General features: G+C 41.1%; 1 protein-coding gene and 1 non-coding gene across 2 annotated transcripts in view; both read right to left on the bottom strand.

The window, feature by feature from the left end:
- Positions 1-572: 572 nt before the first annotated feature.
- On the bottom strand, positions 573-647 carry Trnaw-cca (transfer RNA tryptophan (anticodon CCA)). Its single transcript has one exon. It is a non-coding gene; the product is annotated as a tRNA-Trp (tRNA).
- Positions 648-21269: 20622 nt separating this feature from the next.
- LOC126418975 (odorant receptor Or2-like) overlaps positions 21270-26024 on the bottom strand; it is a 108718-nt gene continuing 103963 nt past the window's right edge. Inside the window, exon 5 of the mRNA XM_050086021.1 lies at positions 21270-21417. Within this exon, the coding sequence (XP_049941978.1) occupies positions 21361-21417 (57 nt within the window). The 3' untranslated portion in view covers positions 21270-21360. The remainder of the gene's footprint in view (positions 21418-26024) is intronic.

Genomic DNA, 26024 nt, shown 5'->3' with positions numbered 1-26024 from the left:
CCACATTTCACTTACAATCGAAAGAATGAACGACAGGAGTTCATATCTTTGTGCACTGACGATCGGAGCAGACATGAGCACACCGTACAAAAATTTTTTCATGTAAGAGAATGTGCATCATGTCATTAATACTCAACAATGAGTTTCAGAGAGAGAAAACAAAACAATGAATCGTACTGAAGTGGATCATGTTTGTTATGTATCAACAAGCTATTGAGTCTGGACACCTGCCAAGCAATACGAAGCTCTTCGTCATCAGGGTGATCTACCTCTTGGGAAGATATAGGTATCTAGGGTTGAAATGTATGAACACACTTCAATGTTCATAAGATTTAGTCAACCGCAATACTTTACTGCAAAGATGTACCATACGTTTTATGTTTATGTCAGATTGACCCCGATTATAAACTTTAGCTATCATTGTTGTCGTTTGTGTGCTAGTATGTCAACAGGTTGTGCCGATTTCCCGACCATGCACGCCACCACAATGAACTTTCTGTGTCGTAATTGCTGTTGTTAATCGTACGTTAGAATAAGAGGAATGTTGAAACTTCCTGGCAGATTAAAACTGTGTGCCCGACCGAGACTCGAACTCGGGACCTTTGCCTTTGGCGGGCAAGTGCTCTACCAACTGAGCTACCGAAGCACGACTCACGCCCGGTACTCACAGCTTTACTTCTGCCAGTACCTCGTCTCCTACCTTCAAGAGGCATGTTGTTTAATAGTGGAGGGAATAGGTAAACATTATCTTAAGACGTAATTGGTTGTGGGAGATGCATGTTACTGGGATGTACCCTTGCTGTCATAAGGTAAGTAGTGGGACTGGTACTTTTCAAAGTGCATGCTGAATCAAGGGCAGTTACACTTGCTACAGACTGTACCCTCATTTTACCCATATTTTTGATATTTGTGAACCATCATGTACATACTACAATACTAGTTAAGCAATAGCAAGAGTCACTTTTATTATTATATATTACGGAAATTCAATTTTTGTATTCAGATTGCCAGTGCCTTTCTTTCGTTGTAAATTCTTATTGTAAATCAGTTTACCAGTCGATTGCGGATGGCATGTATGAAGTGTGTGCAGAGTTGGATCTGGCGCCTGACGGCGTATACACGAGATGCTTCATGTCAACGTGGTGCAGCCGGGAAAGGCATCTTGGCTACTGGGTAGTGGGATGACATCCAGTTGGTGGTGATCAGCTGACTGGGACCCCAGGCAGACAACCATTGACAGAATGGGACTTCTGAGGTACGTAGCCTTGCCTACCTGTGTGAGCGCAATGCTGTGAGGCAAAAGTGCCAAAGTGCGTCCCAGGAGGAGAAACTCATTGTTGACAACCTCCAGAACTGGAAGACACTACGACATACGTGGTGACACAGTCACACAGTGCTTCCCCTGGGCACGACCACCTGGAGGATTCCTGGAAGGTTGAAAAGCTCCTTGTAGATATCTATCTTTAATAATTACTGCTACATTTCCCAGTAATCAGATCCCACAACCTTCTTGATAATTCAGTCCTAGTGACTCATTACCTTCAGCCACGTTGTAACCAAACACATTTTTTCTCCTAGCGTGACTAGTCAAATCATGTGATCCATGGAAACGGAAATCATCAGGACCAACGAACATCAACTGGCATTTGAATAGCGACACCACACCTATTGTGTTACTCCTTCATTCTTTCAGATCGTATCTTTCTCACCATAGAGCGACGTTTAATGCGCTCTTAACCTTGTGAGGCACTACAATCAGGATTACGAACTGCAAGAGTTATATAATTGACGAATTGTATCAGAACACAATTTAGAGGAGCCAATAAGACTGTCTGCACGAACTGTCATAATTGCCACCTTGTGCTCCCAACACGGAAACAAAAGAGTCTGCCGTTTCACAACATGCTGCTTTTGACGGGTGGGACGTTCGTCTGGCACCCCCCACAGCTGTACTAAAAAACTTGGATCACGATTCACAGCCCAAAGTGATAGTGACGTGTGAATTGTGATGAAGGGTTACTGTAAAGTCATTTGACACTTTCAAAACTACGATTACAGTTTCTGAGACTGCCATTTCTCACCTCGCTCAAATGGTATCATAACATATTTGACTACAATTGGAAACAATTATATATATCAATTGTATTTCTCTGTAAGATCTTATTTTCAATGTTTTCCCAATTTCCATTGTTCTTTGCCTTGCACTTAATGACCAAACCTGACACCAATTCTCCGTGAACTCATTGGTTGGCTATGTCCCCACTGACATCACGCATTCGTTGTTGTTATTCTAATGTGTGTATTTAACTTACACTCCATTTGTTAAGTTTATCATTACAGAGATAACATGTTTCTGTTTTCGTGATATCACGTACAGTTACATATATCTAACACAAATATTTTGTTTACATGTAATTCAGCATTCATGTCTAGCATCCTGTTTGCAAACTGTAATTCACAGAGGATACTCACACACAGTTATCCACTTCAACTTAGTATTGCCACATGCCTCATTCGACACATGCCCCATCTCCAGTTTCATTCACATTTATTGCTGTAATTCTTTTTCCCATGACACCATGATTTACTGTAGGCGCTAAACAAGTTTCTACGAACTGCTATTATGTGCACATAGCACATACCACTTGTCTGTCCAGTTGTTGCATTTGTCATGAATTAGTGAGTGTTGACTCTTGGAAATAGTTCAAATGGCTCTAAGCACTATGGGACTTAACTTCTGAGGTCATCAGTCCCCTAGAACTTAGAACTACTTAAACCTAACTAACCTAAGGACATCACACACATCCATGCCCGAGGCAGGATTTTTACCTGCGACCGTAGTGGTCCCGCGGTTCCAGATTGTAGCGCCTAGAACCGCTCGGTCACCCCGGCCGGCCTCATGGAAATTATTGAACGTTGTACACTAAGTCAAATAAAAGATCAGTTTCTGCAATCAGAGAGAGCGCATTATATATTGAAATTAAAATATATGTATTGCAGATTTATTGTGAATGGTAAATATTATAGAGAGGATTTATCATATACGGATACGTATATGTTGTAGATGTAGAAAAAAATGGGTGAAATGTTTTCATGCCAAAGGTAAGGCTTGGCCGAGCGGTCTAACCGACGGCTTTCCGGGCGGGAAGGAGCGCCTGGTCCCCAGCACGAATCTGCCCGGCGGATTTGTGTCGAGGTCCGGTGAAACGGCCAGTCTGTGGATGGTTTTTAGGCGGTTTTCCATCTGCCTCGGCGAATGTGGGCTGGCTCCCTTTATTCCGCCTCAGTTACATTATGTCGGCGATTGCTGCGCAAACAAGATCTCCACGTACGCATACACCACCATTACTCCACCACGCAAACATAGGGGTTACACTCGTCTGGTGTGAGACGTTACCTTGGGGGTCCACCAGGGTCCGAACCGCAAAATAACCCTGGATTCGGTGTGGGGCGGTGGAGGGGTGAAGTGGATTGCGGTCTTCGTCGCTGGGTTGTGGACCACTGCGGCTACGGCGGGGACGGAGCCTCTCTGTCGTTTCTAGGTCCCCAGTTAACATACAATACAAGACAATACAAAGGTAAGGCTGGCCAAAAGAATTTCTCAGAATCTATTGTCGTATTTCGAGAATGTATATAAATTTGTGAATCGCCTTTTGCCAGTGGCCTTTTCGGTACAAAATGTACCCAGGTAGGAGGTAACGAGGATTAATTTAACCCAGATAAAAGATGGCAGAAGTTGATACGTAGAAGGAGTCGGTTCTGATGATCTTCCTCAGGCGTCAGACTAGTGCAATAGCTCTTATTGATAACCAATGAGAGTGATCATGTTTTCGCACTTCAGCGCTATTATTTCCGTTATGTTCCAATATGAGGTGTACAAAGTGGAAAAGAGAGAATTTAAAGCCGCATAGCAGAGACACGGAGAGGTCTTGCACTAGAGCCCTTGTATGGAATAGTGCCACGCATTTCAGTGGAGAGCTGCACCAGCTGTTGATCAGGGTGTGTCCCCTTGAGGACCGGTGTTGACGAGCAGTCTCCTGTGACAGCACGTTTTGTCGCTTACCTTGAAGATTCCTGTCAACTAAGATGAAAGTCTGCAAGCCTATATATCTGCCTTATTTTCCCTTCATTTATTCAATGGATCGGACATAGAATTAGGGTACTTTCATTAGGTTTGGAAGGGTCTGTGGTCAATGCCACTATTAATGAGGGTTGTCAGTAGTTGTAATACTGAATTCAGTGGTAGTTCTGTGCATAACTTTATTAGAGGTAACGGAGCTGAGCATTTGTTATGTTGGACAGCCATGACTGTGGCAGGGGAGGTTTATTGGTAACAGTTCAGAGAACACGGTCGGTTGTGAGAGCTGTTATCGACTGAGAGGAGGAATACTTCGTCGTATGCTTTTGCACAATGGACGCCGATTAGAGGACACAGCATAAGCCACAGGGTTTCCACTGGCCATGGGAAGTTGGCCATCCAGAGCAAGCCACAGTGTATTGTCCCAGAGACCAGAGGCAGAACATTTTACAACTACTTGCACTGAGACCGATGGACCAAGGGACTGACAGGGACTGACAATGGTTCTTGATTGAGGGGAAGTGCATCCCGCCATTTCTGCATCGGTCCTCACGTTATTTCTTGGGAATCTTCTCATAAGATCTGTATCAATTAGGCCTATGAAATCACTTCGCCGAAGCAATTGAAATGGAGTGGCACTGCAGAACGCCAGATGCTGTTTTGGTGGGAGATCTCCTGCGTTCTCTTAAGGCCACTTAGGCATACAAGCCGTGCTGTTTCATACGCATCCTAAATAATTATTCAAAATAATGAGGACAACACCAACACCCAGTCCCCAGGCAAAGAAAATGCCCAACCCGGACGGGAATCAAACGTGGAATCCCGTGATCCAGAGACAGCAATGCTAGCCACTAGACCACGAGCTGCGGACAATTCTATAAGCGAACGTGGGTTGGTGTGAATGTTACGTATGAGCTAGTGGACAATTATACACTCCAGGGACAAACTAAACCCTGCCCAATGTCTCTATGTTGCAACATAATGAATGTATTCGTATCCACTAAAAATGCCTTTATTGTTGAAAAATCACAACATTCCATATATAACGAAGAGCTTTTCCACAAGACAAGTATTTTCGTCAAGGAACTTCCAGTGGAAATGAGCCACCGCTTATGATCAGAATCTCTTCTAGTCCCTTTCTACAGAAATCCATGTACCTGGATGTGGAAAAGTTCATTAGTATCCCTCAAACACAAAACAACAATAACAACAACAACAGCATTGTTGATTGTGCCTGTACCGTAACAGTCTGGTGTGTAACAATTAAAAATTAATGTATTTCTTGTTTATTTAATGAATTGTTCATTGTCAGTAAGATAAACATCAATTTGGCAACGGACTATGATAAATAATACTGGTTACTTACGTTTCAGTTTTCATAACGTAATTTTTTCTACTAAACATTTCAGGATTAAAAAAAAAACAATTTTTAACTTAGTAAATCTATTAAAAATAATCTCAGGTCTCTTATTTTATACAGATGAACCTTAAAATATTGTTGTATGATAATACCCACAGAATGCTTGTGTTCAATGAAAACCTTCAAGTAGACATAATGGGTCCATTGGCCACAGGGTATGTAAATGTACAAAACTGAATTATTTATATAATATGAAGGTATAACTACGACAAGCGCCAAATATAACATGCCAACTTCGTAAACGCTTAGGTCAACATCGAGCCTATTCAATTTGATACAAAGGCTCGATTTCATACCCACCAGGTGCAGGGCACGATTGACTCTCGGATTATGAGCTGCAATGTTTTCTCCTCCCCAACATTGTGTCTACCATATTTTAAAAATTCGTCTTAGTTCAACTAAAACTGATACACCACCTACCAGGTCCTGATGATCAGGAATCAGCACATGTGGTGATCTGAGCCTCTATCCCTGGTACTGGAATATACGAGAGTAGGTCAATTATTATCCGCAATTTAGTTATATTTTGTTTTATTTTTGTAGGACTGTCGTTTTACATTGGTGACGCATGCTTTATTTATTTGTTGTTATATCTTTGCAATTTTCAAGCTGCTAGGTTAGTTTCGTTATCGCCGCCGTGCTGTTAATCATGGCTGCTCTGCTTCCTATTTGCACCAAAGAAGAGCAACGTTCAGTGTTCCGTTTTTTGTGGTTGGAAGGCGTAACAGGGCCAAAAGTCATCGAAGACTTTCGGTACAGTAAAGGAACAGTGTTTTTCCACTACGGTGAGTCTACGAATGGATTGAAAAATTCCGAAATGGACGCAGAAGTGTTACGCACGATGAAGGAGTCAGACGACCGTTCACTGCCACAAATTAAGAAACCATTGAGGGTTGACGTCAAATGATTCTCTTTAGACAGACGATTGACTACTGACGAAGTGGCACATTGTCTGCAAATTAGTCACGGTTCTGCCTACGAAATCATCCACAGCAGACTTCGGTTTCATAAAGTTTGTGCAATATGGGTCCCAAAACAACTCACACAGTTGCATAAACAAAAGCGCTTGGGCATCTGCAAAAAAACATTAAGATCGCTATGTTAACGAAGGGGGCAACTTCCTAGACAGGATCATTACTAGTGCCGAAACATGGATCCATCATTACGAGCCGGAGAATAAACGGCAGATTATAAACTGGAAACATTCAAAATCGCCGTGCAAGAAAAAGTTTAAGACCCAACCGTCCGCAAGAAAACTGATGCTTGCGGTTTAGTGGGACGCACACGGTCCAGTAGTGGAACGTTATGGGAAAAGGGGCACAACAACAAATAGTGAGATGCTTACTGCCAGGCTAAAGCCTGCAATTCGAAGAAAACGCCGAGGATTGCAGTCAAAAGGTGTTGTGATGTTGCACGACAATAACCGTCCGCATACTGCTACCCACACTGGTGAAACGATACTCAAATTTGAAGTACTGGATCATCCTCATATACTCTCGATCTTTCCCCTTCTCAACTGTCACTTCTCTGCTCGACTCAAACAGGTATTAAGGGGCTGTCGATTTGCCTCGGACGAAGCAGTGAAAGAAGCAGTGTATTCCTGGCTCGGCAGTCAAACGAGAACCGTCTTTTATGAGGGCATCGGGAAACTTTTACAACGATGGACCGAGTGCGCTGAAATGTAAGGAGAATATGTCAAAAAATGATGTTCTTGTAAGTTTCCTATTTGATTACAATAAAATTTTATAACTACTTTGCGGATAATAATTGACTTACCCTCGTACACAATGGCAGACACAAAGTTTGCGTACAACCTTCAGAGAACTTCTCCTACCTTGAAGCATTTGGGAATTGTTAATCAGCATTTTGTTTTCTGCGCTGTTATGGTGTTATACATTATACCTCCTCTTGGGTGACTGTGTCCTCTCTTCGATGTATTCCAGCTGAATTTCATACAACGTAAAGTTCACTACTTTAGTAAATGAATTACCATTAAATGCAGTCATTCCATCAGTTTTAAAACTTTATTTTTGTGTTTATATTACATACGCAATGTTGGAACCACCAAGTTTGGATACAATTTGACTGTTTACTGAAGCAAATCGAAAAAGGTGTGGAGATTCATAAACAGTTTTTCGTGTACACTCTAATATAGTAATCTTCTTGGATACATCATTTTCAGTGAATACTTGAATATATGATCACTTTACATTGACACTTGTATTTACAATAAATACTAACATCTTATATCCCTGCAAGCTGTAACCAGTTTTTCCCTTATATTGTGTTTCAAATGATTTGTAAACCTTTTCTTGAGTATCTGTAAGAGGTTATATTCTTCCTTCGTGGCAACTAACGTCGCCAAATACCGGTCTTTCCCTTTCTTGAATTTAATTTGCATTTTTCTTTTGTGCACACGTAACATATTAATTTCACCTAAAGAAATAATTTGTGTAATACGAAATTGTTTAAGTCTACATGATACATTGCTTATTTTTGTTAGGACATCCGAAACCAAATTATTTGTAGAAACTAATCAAAATTGCAGTAACTGCACACATTAAAAAAAAGTTTTGCATACCCAAGTTCCCAGAACTCCTGAAGATAGACATTCACTGTGCATATTGTATCACAGACACAGACACAGACACAGATATGTCACTAATAACGCTAAAAGATGTAAAGAAACATGCACGAGCGCCCCTATTAGACGGAGGGGATCCGACAGCCGATTAGATCCAGTCGTTCTACCAGGAAGGAGGCACCCGGCTAGTCTTGTCTGTAGTTCAACCACGCCTAGACGGTCAATACCGCGGTTCGATCGCGTCCACATTGTTACATTGTGGCAGATAGGCTCTCAACAAGGGAAGCGTCCAGGCGTCTCAGAGTGAACGAAAGCGATGTTGTTCGGACATGGAGGAGATACAGGGGGACAGGAAATGTCGGTGACATGCCTCGCTGAGGCCGCCCAAGTGCTACTACTGCATTGTATGACCGCTACCTACTGATTATGGCTCGGAGGGACTCTGACAGCAACGCTACCATGCTGAATAATGCATTTTGTGCAACTGCAGGACGTCGTGTTACGACTCAAACTGTGCGCAGTAGGTTGCATAATGCGCAACTTCACTCCCGACGTCCAGGCGAGTTCCATCTTTGCAACCATGACACCAGCGCGGTACAGACGGGCCAATCAACATGCCGAATGAACCGCTCAGGATTCGCATCATATTCTCTTCATTGATGAGTGTGGCATTGTTCTTAAACCAGACAATCGCCGGAGACATGTTTGGAGCCAACCCGGTCAGGATGAACACTGTCCAGCGAGTGACGCGAGGTGGATGTTTCCTGCTGTTTTTGGATGGCATTGTATGAGGCCGGTGTATGCCACTTGTGGCCATGGACGGCGCCGAAACGGCAGTACGATACGTGAATGCCTTGCTCCGACCGATAGTGCAACCATGTCGGCAGCATATGGCGAAGCATTCGTCTTCATGGACAACAATGTGCACCCCAATCGTGGACATCTTGTGAATGACTCCCTTCAGGATAACGACATCTCTCGACTATGGTGGCCATCATGTTCTCCAGACATGAATACTATCGAAAATGCCTGGGATAGATTGACAACGGCTCTTTATGGACGACGTGGCCCACCTACCATTCTGAGGGATCTACACCGAATCGACGTTGAGGAGTGGGACAATCTGGACCAACAGTACCTTGATGAACTTGTGGATAGTATGCCACGACGAATACAGGCATGCTTCGATGCAGGAGGACGTGCTGCTGGGTATTAGAGGTACCAGATATCGCTGTATTGTGGTAGAACTGCAATGTGTGGTTTTCACAAGCAACAAAAAGGGCGGAAATGATCTTTATGTTGAACTCTATTCTAATTTTCTGTACAGGTTCCAGAACTCTCGGAGCTGACGTGATGCAAAACTTTTTTGGTGTGAGTATGCCGGCCTCTGTGGGTGAGCAGTTCTAGATGCTTAAGTCCGGAACCGCATTGCTGCTGCAATCGCCGGTTTCGAATCCTGCCTCGGACATGGATTTTTGTGATGTCTTTGGTTAGTTAGGTTTAAGTAGTTCTAAGTCTAGGGGACTGATGACCTCAGATGTTAAGTCCCATAGTGCTTAGAGCCACTTGAACCATTTTTTGGTGTGACTATATTTGATGGTGTTACGCGCATTCATGTCGTGGATTGAGAAAAATTGGTGACTACTGCTGTAATTAAACATATATACTTGTATTATCTTGATTGGATCCAGTGTTACTGATTTTCACTTCGATTAGAGGTAAATAATTGAAACCATAAGCAGACAGCACATAGTTTGTAATCTTTTCACGTTCTTCATTGTCTGGAAGATTTACTTGTGTACCATACAACGTCTGTGAATTCTTATTGCTGATGTAGAGAAAATTGAGAATTTTCATAAACAGGAAACAGCAACTATTCTGTAAAATGTCCAGAAACTTCCACCACATACAAGCGAATGGCACAGACTACAATGGAAGAAGTTGTGGAAAATGTTTCTAGCCATTTAATACCCGTGCACAGTCTACCACATGACCAAACACCCCAATAACTGTGAAGTTATGAGCCCAGTCTAGTAGCAGCATGTTCTCCAGCCAAGAAGATGTAGAAGCATCTTGTAGACACGTATCAGAAACACCTTGCAAGATGGTGGCCGATACCTCTTCCACTGCTACAGAGTTCCGATCACACATTATTGTTAGATTTTCATCTCCCTTTACGTAATAATTTACTCATCCAATTACTTCAGAAATTGTCTTTATCTCTTCACCTTCTATTTGTGATGTCGACATGTATACTTGAACTGCTGTTGGTGTCGGTTTCTTGTTGGTTCTGGTAAGAATATCCGTTTAACTAATTTGTTCACAGTATCTCACTCTGTGCCCTACTTCACTATTGAAGATGAGTCCTCCTCCCGTTATACCGTTTTCTGTTGCTGTTGATTTTACACCTATTCATCTGAGCAGAAATCGTTGTCTTGCCCCCATTTCACTTCACTGACGCTCCGTAAGTCTAGATCCAGCCTTTGCATTTTCCTTTTCAGTTTTTCTAGCTTCCCTACTGAAATTCCTGGACTATTAGGTCAGAGCAGGTGAGGTTATGTGTGTGGAAAGGGGCCAAAATAAGTTGCCGTCAGTTACACTCAACATATAAAGTTAAAATACGTAATAACCTATGCAAGAATTAAACACTCTCAAGGTTTTTAACGAAAGAGCTCCTTTGATTTGAATTAAATCAGCTGAAAGCCATATACGAAAATCCGAGGCCCATGGCCAAGCAAGAAATCGAGGTATAGGAGTTCTTCTTGATGTTTCACTTTTTTCAAAAAACATTTTTTGCTTCAATAAAAATAGGCTGAAGGCCACACATTAAGCAAGAATAGTGTTATGGCTTAAGGCCAAAACAAAGATATTCAATGTTATTTCGAAATAGGCTGAAACCCGGCTGAGGGCCGCATATCAACCAAACAATTTAAAGGCTTAAAGCCTAAGAAGAAGGGCTTTCAGTTTAACAGGCTGTGGGCCTTAGCTTAAAACCTATCATTAAGACTCGTCTGAAGGCCACATCTAAAGAATAACAATGTTATGGCTCAGGGGCAAGACAAAAATTTTAATTTTTAATTTAAGACACACTAAATTCGGCTGAAGGCCACGTACTAAAAAATACCAATGTTATGACCTAAGGGCAAGACAAAAATTTTCAAATTTTAATTTAAGAGAGATTAAAACTCGGCTGAAAGCCTCACACTACGTCAAAACAATTTTACGGCTTAAGGCCTAGGAAGAAGACCTTTCAATTTCAAAAGTCTGAGGGCCTTAGCTTAAAACATTTAATGCAAACTCTTCGAAAGGCTTCACACCCAAAAAAATAACAATGTTATGACTTAATGGCAAGAGCAAGATTTTGAATTTTCAGTTTAAGAGAGTTTAAAACTCGGCTGAAGGCCTCACAACATGGAGAAAACAATTTCACGGCTTAAGGCCTGAAGAGAAAAAAAAACTTACAGTTTTGATAAGCTAAAACTCGGATGAAGGCCACACAGAGTACTTAAGACTAAAAGGAATTCTCTATGTAAAACACAAGGAGCAGCGCTCAGAAGGTTCCAATGGTCGGTCTGGGAAGTAACACTAACGCACAATTAAATGAGACAAGCGCCAGACCGACAATCTCTTAATCGGAAAGCAACCCAACCGAAGCCCAGCCGATAAGCCAACCAACAAAATCAGGTGTGCTCCACCCGACGAGCGAAACGAGAACGAGCCGTCAATATCTCAGCGTTCTGGATACTGGCGCCCAATCCAACCAAGTCAGAATAAACGGCCAAAACTACCATCAATACCTCATCTGCCGAACTGCACGCTGTGCTGGGCAGCAAGGACACGACAAGGAAAATGTAATGTCAAAAACTACGTCAACGCCCAGGGCAGGTAACCGGAACGTTAACGGCCACAAGGCAGAAGATACCGCTGGTTCACTTCATTAATGGAGGAGTGCATTAATTTAAGTAAAACCCCATCCAAGAAAACGGCTGCAATTCTAGCCGACTTCAGTGCACACACGTTGCTGCTAGCAGGAATCTCGCAGAAAGCAACAACCAGGATCAAACGAAGAGAAATGACAGCAGTTGAGGCTTGATAGTAGGTTAAGTGAGCACTCAACTTTAGGGTCCAAGATCGGTGGTCGACGAACTTCGTAACCCTCGCAAGAAGTGCCTCACAACTCCAACCGCGCTTGCATGCCGCAGCGGCTCTGGCCCGATTCCTCGTGATTGGGATCTCCTCGCTGCCCTGCGCCAACCGACCAACCGCCACCACCCACAAACAGTGAAAGGACCAAACAGACGTCGGCTGATGGGACGACAGACCGAACGACCAACCAATGGTCGTTCCCGCTCCAGTGTCTTTCAGTCAGACAGTGCATGTGTGTCGCCAGCGGTCGGCAAGTACTGGCTGCCCGCACCTCACTGGTGCTCCGTCCCCGACGCTCCTTCACCACCGACCGCTGCTCCGTCCCCGACTGCACTACTAGTCCATCTCCAACTAACTTTGAGGCACACGACGACCTGGAAATACTATTCGTCGCTCGAGAGATGGTACGACAGTGCACTATAGATACGCGTTACTGATGCCACTCGCAGGGAAGTAAGCAGGAAGTTAGTGACGCCAGTAAATGGAATAAGAAAACGAGGCGGCAGTACCCTAATAGAAGATGACAAACAATAAATGGCATGAACATGAGGCATGCACGGCTGACCTACCACATTCCAAAATCTGACAATCCGTGCCTTTCATTCGTTATTTAATCTTTTTCTCTTGTTCCACTCCTCCCTAGCAGTTCCGTTATAGGGATTCGAAAGAGGGACAAATCAAAATCTTTTACCGCTGGGGAGATCTCCATGACACTTCCTCATTTATAGACCATATGTCGTGTGGAAACCTAATATGTATCTTTGTTCGAGTAGCTTCCATAGATTTCTTACTCCCTATGCCGTTGATCACTGCTGATTCTTCCTCCTGTTACACCTAGTTTCTCATACCGAGGACGAGAGACTGGCCTGAAACTGCGTCTGCCGCTACGCTTTCCTTCAGAAGGCCACTTGCAGAGCGAGTGGGCCTCCTTATACCAAAAGCCACGGCCACTTGTGACGTCTTATTAAAAAATTAAACAGTGCTTGTGATCACACTGTGAATGCAGGACGTACAGGTTACTGGTCAAGGACGCTACAACTGGACCAGTGGTTCGAGAGTCTAACATAGCATTTGCAAAACCGAAAATGGTCTGTTCTCGGAATATGTGTGCAATCTCTGAACTTTCGCGTATGAAGAACATTAACTGAAGACTTCAACAAGGAAACACTGACGACTGCCAAACACAAGAAACACTGTGAAACTCGTACATGTCCTAGGACACGTCTAGATGATATCTAATGAGCCGTATGTTTTGCACAAAAACAGGCTGTAGCATTTAATGAGAGTTTTTTTTAAGTTGGCGACTGAAATATGCGCTACTGAATTGGTTGTAATATGTACAGATGCTCCCTGTCATGATGCTACCACCCCGATAAAGAGGAATATTTTTACTGACTTAAAGATATTGTATTTGAGCAGTTTCTTAACATCAAGAGTTGTTTGTTTTGCGGGACTTAATAGTGGAGTTGGGTCTCGATTAATAATGGTATGGTTCATACGTTTGGTGAAAAAACACTGGACAACTTTGAGAGTAAATTAATTAAAGTATGTGACCAGTCGCAAGGTCAAATTATCTGTGGATTTTTCCAACATCCGTAAGTATATACGGAATCAACCAATTACGAATTTAAGGTCAGTTATAGACGTATAAACTGCCGAGCAAGATAGAATACTGGTATTTCAGGGTGTGAGCGTGTTCCTAGGGGCAGAATGTGGAATGGATCATCATATAATACTGGGAACAGTTATAATCCCCCTAAGATCCAAATATGTAGAGGGGACCGGCAGAAGGACAGAGTATTCAAATGCCACTACTGCATGCAGAGAGATTTTGCAGGATTGGAGAGTAAGACATCTGTATCGGAAACGAATCGAACAGAAACTCAGACTGGGCGAAGAAGGAACTGCAACATCTCTATTTGAGAATTTAAAATCATGTGTAATGGAAGCTGCTGAGGTGGCTGTTGGGACAGAAGGAGAAAGAAAGAGTGGGAGATGCTGTGTGAGTGACTCAGGCCTTAAGGAGAAGAAAAGGAGACTGCTTACTAGAAATGGTTAAGCTCTAAATGGTAGGAGCAAATAACAACAACACAATTAAAAGTGCAGTAAAGAAAATGATTATCCGAGATAAGAGGAAGCGTGGGAGAAGCAATGTGCCGACATAAAACACTTACTTCTACAAAACACATCAGAAGTTTGGTTCTTTATACGTCAAGTTCGATATCCTCTTAAAATTAGAACAGGGGCTAGAATGATTGCCATTTCTGCATGGACGGCACATTTTAGAGCTGTCGTTATAGTAGATGTGGAAGAGTTTCGAGAACAGAATGAAGTGGAAATTTATCCTGTGGAATAGGTGGCTGAAAATAAAGTTTATCAGGCCCTTCAGAAATAAAGTCAGCCGTTGTGTAGTTATAGAAATGGAATTACTAAAGTACAGAGGAAGTAGGGGCAGCAGCCGTATCAGTAGTTGCAGGGGCAACAGTCTGGATGATTGACTGATCTGGCCTTGTAACACTAACCAAAACGGCCATGTTGTGCTGGTACTGCGAACGGCTGAGAGCAAGGGGAAACTACAGCCGTAATTTTTCCCGAGGGCATGCAGCTTTACTGTATGGTTAAATGATGATGGCGTCCTCTTGGGTAAAATATTCAGGAGGTAAAATAGTCCCACATTCGTATCTCCAGGCCGGGACTACTCAAGAAGACGTCGTTATCAGGAGAAAGATAACTGGTGTTCTACGGATTGGAGAGTGGAATGTCTGATCCTTTAATCGGGCATGTAGATTAGAAAATCTAAAAAGGGAAATGGATAGGTTAAAGTTAGATATAGAGGGAACTAACGAAGTTCGGTGGCAGGAAGAGCAAGACTTTTGGTCAGGTGAATACAGGGTTATAAATACAAAATAAAAAAAGGGGTAATGCAGGAAAAGGCTGAATGATGAATAAAATAGGAGTGCGGCTAAGCTACTACAAACAGCATAGTGAACGCATTATTGTGGCCAAGATAGATAGGAAGCCCACGCCCACTACAGTAGTACAAGTTTATATGCCAACTAGCTCTGCCGATGACGAAGAAATTGATGAAATGTATGATGAGATAAAAGAAATTATTCATGTAGTGAAGGGAGACGAAAATTTAATAGTCATGGGTGACTACGATAGTGATAGTACGAAAAGGGAGAGAAGGAAACGTAGTAGGTGAATATGGATTGGGGGGGGGGGGGGTGGGGGGAAGAAATGAAACAGGAAGCAGCCTGGTAGAATTTTACACAGAGCATAACTTAAACATACTAACACTTGGTTCAAGAATCATAAAAGAAGGTTTTATACATGGAAAAAGCCTGAATATGCTAGAAGGTATCGGATAGATTACATAATGGTAAGACAGAGATTTAAGAACCAGGTTTTAATTTGTAAGACATTTCCAGGGGCAGATGTGGACTCTGACCACAATCTATTTGATATGAACTGTAGATTAAAACTGAAGAAATTGCAAAAAGGTGGGAATTTAAGGAGATGGGACCTGGATAAACTGACTAAACCATAGGTTGTACAGAGTTTCAGTGGGAGCATAAGGCAACAATTGACAGGAATGGGGGAAAGAAATACAGTAGAAGAAGAATGGGTAGCTTTGATGGATGAAGTAGTGAAGGCAGCAGAGGATCAAGTAGAAAGAAAGACGAGGGCTAGCAGAAACCCTTGGGTAACAAAAGAAATATTGAATTTAATTGATGGAAGGAGAAAATATAAAAATGTAGTAAATGAAGCAGGGAAAAAGAAATACAAACGTCTCAAATATGAGATCGGCAGGAAGTACAAAATGGTTAACCAGGGATGGCTGGAGGACAAATGTAAGGATGTAGAGGCTTGTCTCACTAGGGGTAAGATAGAGAGGAAAATTAAAGGGACCTTTGGAGAAAAGAGAAACCACTTGTAAGAATATCAAAAGCTCAGATGGAAAACCAGTTCTAAGCAAACCAGGGAAAGCAGAAAGGTGGAAGGAGTATATAGAGGGTCTATACAAGGGCGATGTACTTGAGAACAATATCATGGAAATGAAAGAGGGTGTAGATGAAGATGAAATGGGAGATAAGATACTGCGTGAAGAGTTTGACAGAGCACTGAAAGATCTGAGTCGAAACAAGGCGCCGGGAGTAGACATCATTCCAATGGAACTACTGACAGCCTTGGGGAGCCAGTCGCGACAAAATTCTACCATCTGGTGAGCAAGATGTATGAGACAAGCGAAATACCCTCAGACTTCAATCCCAAAGAAAGCAGGTGTTAACATATGTGAAAATTACCGAACTAGCAGTTTAATAAATCATGCCTGCTAAATAATAACTCGAATTCTTTGCAGATGAATGGAAAAAGTGGTAGAAGCCTACCTCGGGAAAGATCAGTTTGGATTCCGTAGAAATGTTGGAAAACGTGAGGCAATAATGACCCTACGACTTATCTTAGAGGACAGAATAAGGAAAGGCAAACCTACGTTTCTAGCATTTGTAGACTTAGAGAAAGCTTTTGACAATATTGACTCGAATACTCTCTTTCAAATTCTGAAGAACTACTAAAAGATTTTTAAGTCTATGTCTATGGTAATTTGTACAGAAATTAAGAGAAAAACGTGTTTCAGTGTTATTGGAAATGTAACACTTCAGGTGGGAAATAGCGGATGAAAATGTTTAAGAAAATAATTCGTCACATTAAAAAATGAAAGCTAAATTTGTGAAACCTGGTATTTCACTTCTCACTAAGATATAAGGAAAGTTGGAAGTTGCTACGGAAATATCTCCACAGGAACGCAAAATACATGATTAACAAAAATTTTGGACTCCTGCTACCAAAATCGCTTTTTGAGGACAAGTACATTCGGAAAAGACCATATTCGTATGGCCTTAAATAGCGTAATAAGTTTAGAGGATGTTGCAATTTGTTAACAACGTAAAAATTCTATTAAATAAAAACAAAAAACACAGCTTACAGTCTACGGGAGCGAAGGAGCTGGATCTGTTTTTAATAAAGTGGTTCAAAGATACCAGGTAACCCAAGAATAGAAGATATTACATATTACCATATATACAAGAAAGGGAGCACAAAAGATCCGTCTAATTACAGAGGAGTAGGTTAATGACTTCGGTGAGTAGATTGTTCCTCAGAGTACTAAAGATTGGGCATGTCGTTGTATCTCAAAACAGTCAGGTTTTACTGTTGCGAAAAGCTGTGTTGATAATCTCTTTCGCGTACGCAAAAAAAAACATAAAATCAAATCAAGATCTTCTTTTGGTATTGATAGATGATAGATGTACACAACTCCTATGATTACGTGCAGAGGAAACTACTAAGGGCAGCAATGGGAAATACTGGAAAGAATGGTACGTTAATACAGCTCGTGGAAATTTTGTGACGCCAGTGCAAGGAACGTTTGCGGTGTAGTATTAGAAACTTTTAAAACAAGTAAAGAATTAAGACGAGGTTCTTTATGTCACCAACCGTACTTAAGTTGAGTTTAGAATTTGTTCTTGGCTGTTGGAATAGACAGTGCAGAAGTCTGAGTGTGGCAGTACAGTGTTATTCTTCACATTTGTTATTGCTGGTGACGATCTGGTACTTATGGCAATGGATAGGGATGATGCCACATATCGAATGAGAAATATAGTGACTGCTTATAAGAAGCAGGGACTAACAGTCTATATGGATATAACAGAATATATTGGTGTTGGAAGTGGGTGTGGTGAGCATTTCAATTTTGAGTTTTTCTGGATGAGTGATGTGAAACTGTTCGAGTGACTGGGTTCAGTAATCTATAAGACTGACAATGTGAACTGGACACATCCAACAGCGTAAGTCAAGCGAGGGTAGCAAATACATCATTAGATGGTGTCTTTTGGAGTCGGTACATATCCCGATGAACAAAGAAAGTAGTGCTATGTGCTTTGCTTGACAGCATTCTGACAAATGACTCAAAGTGTTCGACGTTGAACCAGAGGCAAAGGGGAAAATTGAGGCTGTCGAAATGGATTGGTTAAGACGAAGCATGAGAACAACACGCTTGGATCAACTGAGTAATAAATATGTAAGAATGGGGGTGGATGCAGTGAAAACAATGACATATCCTACGAATGGAAGAGCAGTGAATGCTGCTGTGGGTGTTTACCTAGTCTCTACTAAGGACATTAGCTGAGTAAGGCCGAGGGCAATGTGGACGGGAAGTGTAAAGAAGTCCAAGGAAAACAGTGGTCTGTTGGAAGATGATTGGCAGGACTGAAGTTGGTGACATCTGACAACAGGCGACTGCAGCAATAAAGCAAACAGTGAGTAACCATTTATGGCCAACATTTTCAGCACTGGATACGATATAACAGAAAACTAAAATGTGGTATAATTACATACATGAGAAAACTTCCACCTCACACTGATTTTGAAAAATAAAGAAAAGCACTTAATTCAGTTCTGAACAGCAATCTGACACCATCTGAAACTAATATATAACACTTAATTATAGAAGAGAATTTATAAAACTTTTGGTTGTCTGCTGTGGCGGAGGATATCGCCGGTGGCTGACCTGACTGGACCTGACCTGACCTGATGTGAACTGAGCAGCAGTCAGCAGGATCCATCTGGAAATGGCAACAAGTAAATTTGCTGAAATATCGTACCAACTTTCAAACTGACCAGTGCCAGTACACAAGATATTTATAAGTTGGAAATGCACTGCCAGTCGTCAAATTGCAAATAGGACTGACTGACACATAATTTTCTGTCTGCATATTAATGACACTTTGAACTGGAATGAAATTGCCAATGAGAATCTCTAACACAGAGTAGAAATCTTTGTTCGTTGCACAAATTTAGAATCAAGCAAATGAACATATTAAGAAAATTATCGTATTTTCACTTACAAAGGAAGTATTTATTGCACATAAATGACGAGTAATGTGAATGAGTAACAACATCATCATCATACAGGCAACAGTTCAAATGGTTAAAAATTCAACATTCTTTATCTATCACAATTCGTTAGGAATGTCAATGTTCACATCTACAGCACTAGAAGGAACGAACTACATTTCAGTATGTGAAAAATTGAAATAGGTCTGATAGTTATTCAGTATACAACCACAAAAATCTATGATCATTAGTCCAACAGAAAAAAATGTCTGTCAGATGGTCTCCAGTCTTAAATCTTATCTGATACAGCTCTTCCAGAATAATTTCTGGGTCTTGTAAATGAATTTCTAATTAGGGAATAGGATTATACTTACTGTAAAACAAAGTGTTGTAATATGTTTCTTGAAGATTTCCTCGCTGTTAGAGTTGTCCATCATTTTTTGGGAGTGAGTTTACTCCATAGTTTAAAACGCTTAAAAAATCTAGGAAGCGACTCACCTTGAGAATGGTTAAAGGTTTGTCATTCAAAATATCGACACAAGTATTAATAATATCCGTGATATCCTCTCGAAAAGGGTTGGAATGATATGCTATAAATTTTTATTGTTAAATTTAAGTATAATCATGATTTCTATGGGTAATGTAAAAAGCTAATATGTTTCTTTTATTAATTTTAAATCACTACATTCTTTCGTAATCAATGAGTGGCCAACTCATAACCACAGGCACAATATGATTCATTCGCATCCTGGAAAGTAATTTGTTCTATATTATTTCGATGGAACCATACCATTCATCTACAATACATGGTATTAATGAAATGCCTGTTAGCTATCAAAAGGAATGTAAATTACTATTAAAAGCTTATAAATCATTCCATACCCTTATCCATATGACCAAATTAGACATTGTTGGACTTTCAGTAATTTATGAAAAAGTCCTACATATATTATCATTCCTAATATGCAAAATTAAATATTTTCTATCACAGTGAACAGGATCACTTTCCATGAATGAACACACTGTTTCATTTGCTTATAATAAATTAAAGAAATCTAATTTCAATATTTTCGGCAATTGATACAATTCCTATGAAATTTCGAAGTCATTTCCAATGTATGTGTGCAGCAGAGATCACTGCAGAAGTAGGGTTACAGGAGCTAGTGCACATTCCAATACAATACTTTTAGTAGCTAAACCAAATGTACTGATATCTTTATTTTAACAGTTTGTGAATAGTACATGAATATATGTATGTATAATTTAGATGTCCTAAATTAATTTCACACTTTCATTACATAAAGTGAATAAAATCACGTGTATCAAATACTGAAGCCAAATGTTTTATTACAAAAGTTTACAAGCAATTAGTTTGGTGTCTAAAAAGTTACAGATGCAAATAAAATGTAAAAAATCATACTTTTGTTTAGTTGTGGATGTAAATCAAGTTAATTAGGAATAAAACAAATTTAAACTACAAATGAATCAAAATTTATCAGAACATTAAAGTGTGTAAAAAGATTTGTCTTAAAAGCGGTGATTTTTTGTTATATATTCAGTGGTCAACGTTTCAGTATAGAGATTTATGCAACTTAATACACTATCATTCCAAGTACTCATTTCATATCTATAAATACAGTAACCAATTATTTTTATGTTATTGAAATGATGAAGTCCCTGGCATGGGAGATTGTCAGAATAAGTAATTGCAGTACTTTCTTTACCTGCTGATGTGGATTTCTTCCTATTTCAACATCTTAAGTAGGTATATTGTTGTAAGTATACATTCTCCCTAAGTTATCTTAGGTTATAGAAACAGAAACCCCTGTTTCAAGAGAGAAATGTAACACTTACATTGAAAGAAATTTAAACAAAAGAAACTAATTGTAAGAAAGAAATATTTAGTTTATTTTCTATGTAAATAGTTGTTTTCTAATAATTTTTATTAGAAGAAAATACATCCTTTAATTTTGGCACCTTTCCCACGAAATGCTCCAGTGCATCTTGGTGGGTTTACCTATTAGTTCAGAGTGTCAGTACTGCGTTAATCAATTTTTTTAATATCCTTTATGTAATATTGCATTAACAGTCAAGACTTTTGTTCTGTTCACTACATCTTTAATTTAAGCTAGTATCAAGACTTGTGTATGTGGTTTCGGAATTTCAGTGTGGCTTAAAAACTAATAAAACCTGCGCATATCATTATTCATTGACGATTCAGCTCCAAGGAATTTCGGCCTAGTGCTTCTTCATATGACCCAACAATGCATAGTATGAATAGGATGCATTCACCAGCTGGAAGATAAATATATATTATGAAATTACAAAATGTATTCCACTGCTTGTATAAATCTATGTGCATACAATTTGTAAACTTTCAGGCTACTGTCGCACAGATCAAAGACCTTGTAACAAAGTCATTTCTGTATTAAAACTGTAGCAATTTAGAATTAATATGAAGCAGAGACAACTGAAATTATTAACAAAAGCACAGCCAAGGATTTCCAACGTACATCACATGAATTGGAAGACTTTTTGAACAGTCTATTTGGGCTTGGTGGTGAAGGGATGACTAATGCTAGACGCGGAAAGCACTCAGTAACAGGCGAATAATTATTTGGCATCAAAATTAGTATACGTTCTTTTATTCCATAAGAAATTTCATGAACAACAAGCACTTCGCACTCGCCACCCCCCTCCCTCCACCAATCACACTGATATTTACAGCGCAGAATAGTATTAGAAACTTGTTATTCTTGAACGCTTCAGGCAAATGCCGGGATGATTCCTTTGAAAGGCACCAAGACCGACTTTCTTCCCCATCCTTCCCTAACCCAATGGGACTGATGACCTCGCTGTTTGGTCCCCGTCCCCAACCCAATCAACCAACCACCTCGTCAACGTCTCCGGTGCTGATAATGAACAAACTGTGTAAGCAGTGATTAATAATAAAATCAACATTATGCTTTTTTCACTTATTTGATCCTTCCTGGCCACCTCCCGTTCCTGTTCCATTATATACAGAAACATTTGTAAATGCCTTAGTTGCATTTACAACGCCAGATCTGCACCTGCTGAGAAAAATTGAACTAATTATTTTCCAGCATAAATCAGGTCTGTGAAACGCATTAGCATATCTACCAAGATTTGGTGCCATATGATAATAACAGCCCACACGGGACATCCGTGAATAGCTGCACAATAGTAACCACCCTATAAAGCGTGGGCAGTGGGCAGGTAAACCGTAAATGTACCTATCGACCACAGGCTGCACGGTTTGTTCTCACAGAAAGGTATCCATTTAAAAAGCACAAAATAAAATTCCAAGACATGATATACTATAGCGTATTTGATATCAATTTGTAGCGGTCCCCATACTCGTGTACACGCGAGTATTTTTCGTGTGTGTGTGTGTGTGTGTGTGTGTGTGTGTGTGTGTGTGTGTGTGTGTGTAGTACCCTTGGCTTAAGTCTAAGTGATCTCCAAACGCATATTTACCCTTACAAGACCAAATATTCCAGCAGTTAACAGGAGGATTATTTGATATTTCTTATTTAAACGTAAACTCCAGTATGTGAAACTACACATGTCGTGGCATCCACTCATTGCATTATGTATGTTGATGAATTTTATCTGTGTTTGTTTATTAAGAAATACTAACTGAGGAAATCGATCGGAAACTTCATGAAAAGGTCTGTAGAAAAATCACTGGTGGGAGAGGGAAGAAGCAGAAAGAGGGGAGGGTATAGTCCCTGTGTAGTAGGAGATCGCAGTTGTTCCGCGGTAAAAGGCGAATGTGTGACCGGCGTGCATGCAAATTAATACTGGCATCCACCTAGCGTGGAAGTCGTAATTTGTTTCAGCGCCATGGAGAACTGTAAATCAGTAGCCCATAACGTCTTGTAACTCGTTGAAGCATAAAAAAGAGCCTCCGTCTGGATAAGAGTATTGTGTGTGAGCCTTATATGGAAGAGGCTGAATGGACAGACTTATTCCTCGAAACAGAAGCACACAATACACAGGCGCACTACCATTTAGGACTGTAAATGCCTTGTTCAGCATATGATGTTCTTGTCAGATTATGATACGTTTGGAATTACGATGGTAGTGTTGTTTCCGCTGTGTTCTTCCAAGTCTTTTCATATCTGCGTAAGTACAGTGACGTACATGACTTTGAGCACCCTTACCGTATTCAAACCTTGGACTCACTCTACGATACCCTCAAAGAGTTTCCCTCCATTAGCAAGTTAATGACTTTATGATGCATCAGGTTAGGCACTTCCTAACGTTTCCTTCTATAAGCGTGATTGTTTAGTAAATTTGTTATTTTTCCAGTTTGATCACTAACCCTGCCCTACACTGATCAATCGCTATAACCATCTGACCCTCAGCGTGATTTCAAAAGCCGCTGTTCTCTAATTGTCTGGACAGTTTATCGTCTTCGTTTCACTTCCGTATGTGGGTAAATTCCATATAAACGCATTCAGAAAATTATTTATAATATTGAAATTCATAGTCGGTATTAATAAAATTTCTGTTTTTAAGAAATGCCTTTCTTGCTACTGCCAGTCTCCATTTTATATCCTCTTCATTTCATGTACCGTCAGATTTTACGGGGCAAGTAGAGAACACTTCTACTACTTGTGGTATCGCATTTTCCAAACTAATTCCCTCAGCGTCACACATTGTGAAACTCTCAAACTCACTCATCAGAACTTATAGAATTCCTCTCGTTGACCTACAGTCATGAAATTTAGGAAGAAGTAGGGTTTCACTGTACCTGAAGCTTGTCAAACTGTGATTGTATTGAGAGAGAGAGAGAGAGAGAGAAAGAGAGAGAGAGGGAGGGAGAGAGAGAGGGAGAGAGAGAGGGGGGGGCGGGGGGTTAAGGATAGGGAACGAGGAAATAAACTTGGGTGGCGGCAAAGGGACTATTTTATGATGACTACCATGGAAAGCGGAAACACACACACACACACAGAGAGAGAGAGAGAGAGATTGTTATTTTCTCACAGTTACCACTACCGCGTTGCCCGTCAGGGTAAGTGCGTGACGTGACGCAATTTCAGAGGTCACCTTCCGCCGCAATGTCACAGTGACAGCGCGTGCAAAAATCCCCTACGTCGCAACACTGACGCCGTTCAGCTGGGACGCCTGCTCCCTCGGCTCTCATACCTCGCATCCAAGAAGGCGCCACAGTCTGAGGATATTACGTTTCCTCTAGTTTTTTGTTATATGGTAGCAGGAGGATATACACTGAAGAGCCAAAGAAACTGCTACACCTACCTAATATCGTGTAGGGGCCCCGCGAGCACGCAGAAGTGCCACAGCACGACGTGGCATGGACTCGGCTAGTGTCAAGTAGTGCTGGAGAGAACTGACACCATGAATCCTCCAGCGCTGTCCATAAATCTGTGATAGTACGACGGGGTGCAGATCTCCTCTCAACAACGCGTTGCAAGGCATTCCAGATATGCGCAACAATGTTCCTGTCTGGAGAGTGAAGTCAGAAGAGTGTTCCTGGAGCCAATCTGTAGCAATTCTTGACGGGCGCGGTGTCATATTGTCCTGCTGGAATTGTTCAAGTCAGTCGGAATGCACGATGAACATGAATGGATGCAGGTGACCAGCAGGATGTTTAAGTACGTGTCACCTGTCAGAGCTGTATCTAGACGTATCAGGGGATCCCATATCACACCAACTGCACATGCTCCACACTATTACACAGCATCCATCAACTTGAATAGTCCCCTGTTGGATTCATGAGGTTGCCTCCATACTCGTACACGTCCATATGATCGATACAACTTGAAACGAGACTCGTCCGACCACGCAGCATATTTCCAGTCATCAACTCTCCAATATCGGTGTTGATGGGCCCAGGCGAGGCATACAGCTTTGTGATGTCAAGTCATCAAGGATACACGAGTGGGCCTTCGGCTCCGAATGCCCATGTCGATGACTTTTCATTGAATGGTTCGCACCCTGACACTTGATGGTCCATAATTGAAATCTGCGACAATTTGGGAAGGGTTGCACATCTGTACGTTGAACGATTCTCTTCATTCGTCGTTGGTCCCGTTCTTGCAGGTTATTTTTCCGGCAGAAGCGATGTCGGAGATTCGATGTTTTACCGGATTCCTGATATTCACGGTACACTCGTGAAATGGCCGCACGGAAAAATCTCCACTTCATCGTCCCCTCGGAGATGCTGTGCCCATCGCTCTAGCGCCTACTATAACACTAGGTTCAAACTAACTTAAATCTTGATAACGTGCTTTTGTCGCAGTAGTAACCGATCTAACAACTCTACTAGACACTCGTCTTATATAGGCGTTGTGGGCCGCAGGGCCGTATTCTGGCGTTTACGTATCTCTGTATTGGAAATACGCATGGCTGTACCAGTTTCTTTGGAGCTTCAGTGTAAATTCAAACATAAACCCTTTAGGCCGAACTGCATCGCATCTACATTTACATCCACACTCAAAAAGCAAATTTAATGTATATGGGAGGGGCGAGTCATCAATTTGCTGCCACGCGAAGATAAGCCATTCAAAAAGTAAAGAACGTTTTGGTCTAACGATCCACGCAATTCTCCCCACGCGACCGCTGCTGTTATCATGGACCCTGTAACATGCAGGGTGCATGGAACCTGCTACCCATGTATAATTTTTTTTGCTGAATTGTATGTAAATATTTGTAATGTGAATGCTTTCCTTTAATAAGTATGGACATTGCTTCAGTGTATGTGTAAATTTAGGTAGAAGTCTGTGGACATTTCACTGTATTTATCTGTGTCTTGCTGTGAAACTTACAAGCTCTGGGAAAAAGCCAAAGCATTTGCTATTTGCATCGACTAGCAACGATAATAGCAGTGCTTGTGCGTTGTAAAATCTTTGGGT

Source organism: Schistocerca serialis, chromosome 9, assembly GCF_023864345.2.
Source record: "Schistocerca serialis cubense isolate TAMUIC-IGC-003099 chromosome 9, iqSchSeri2.2, whole genome shotgun sequence".
NCBI classification, from domain to species: domain Eukaryota; kingdom Metazoa; phylum Arthropoda; class Insecta; order Orthoptera; family Acrididae; genus Schistocerca; species Schistocerca serialis.
Note: the sequence above shows the minus strand (reverse complement) of the source record. Positions and strands in the feature narration are given on the sequence as shown.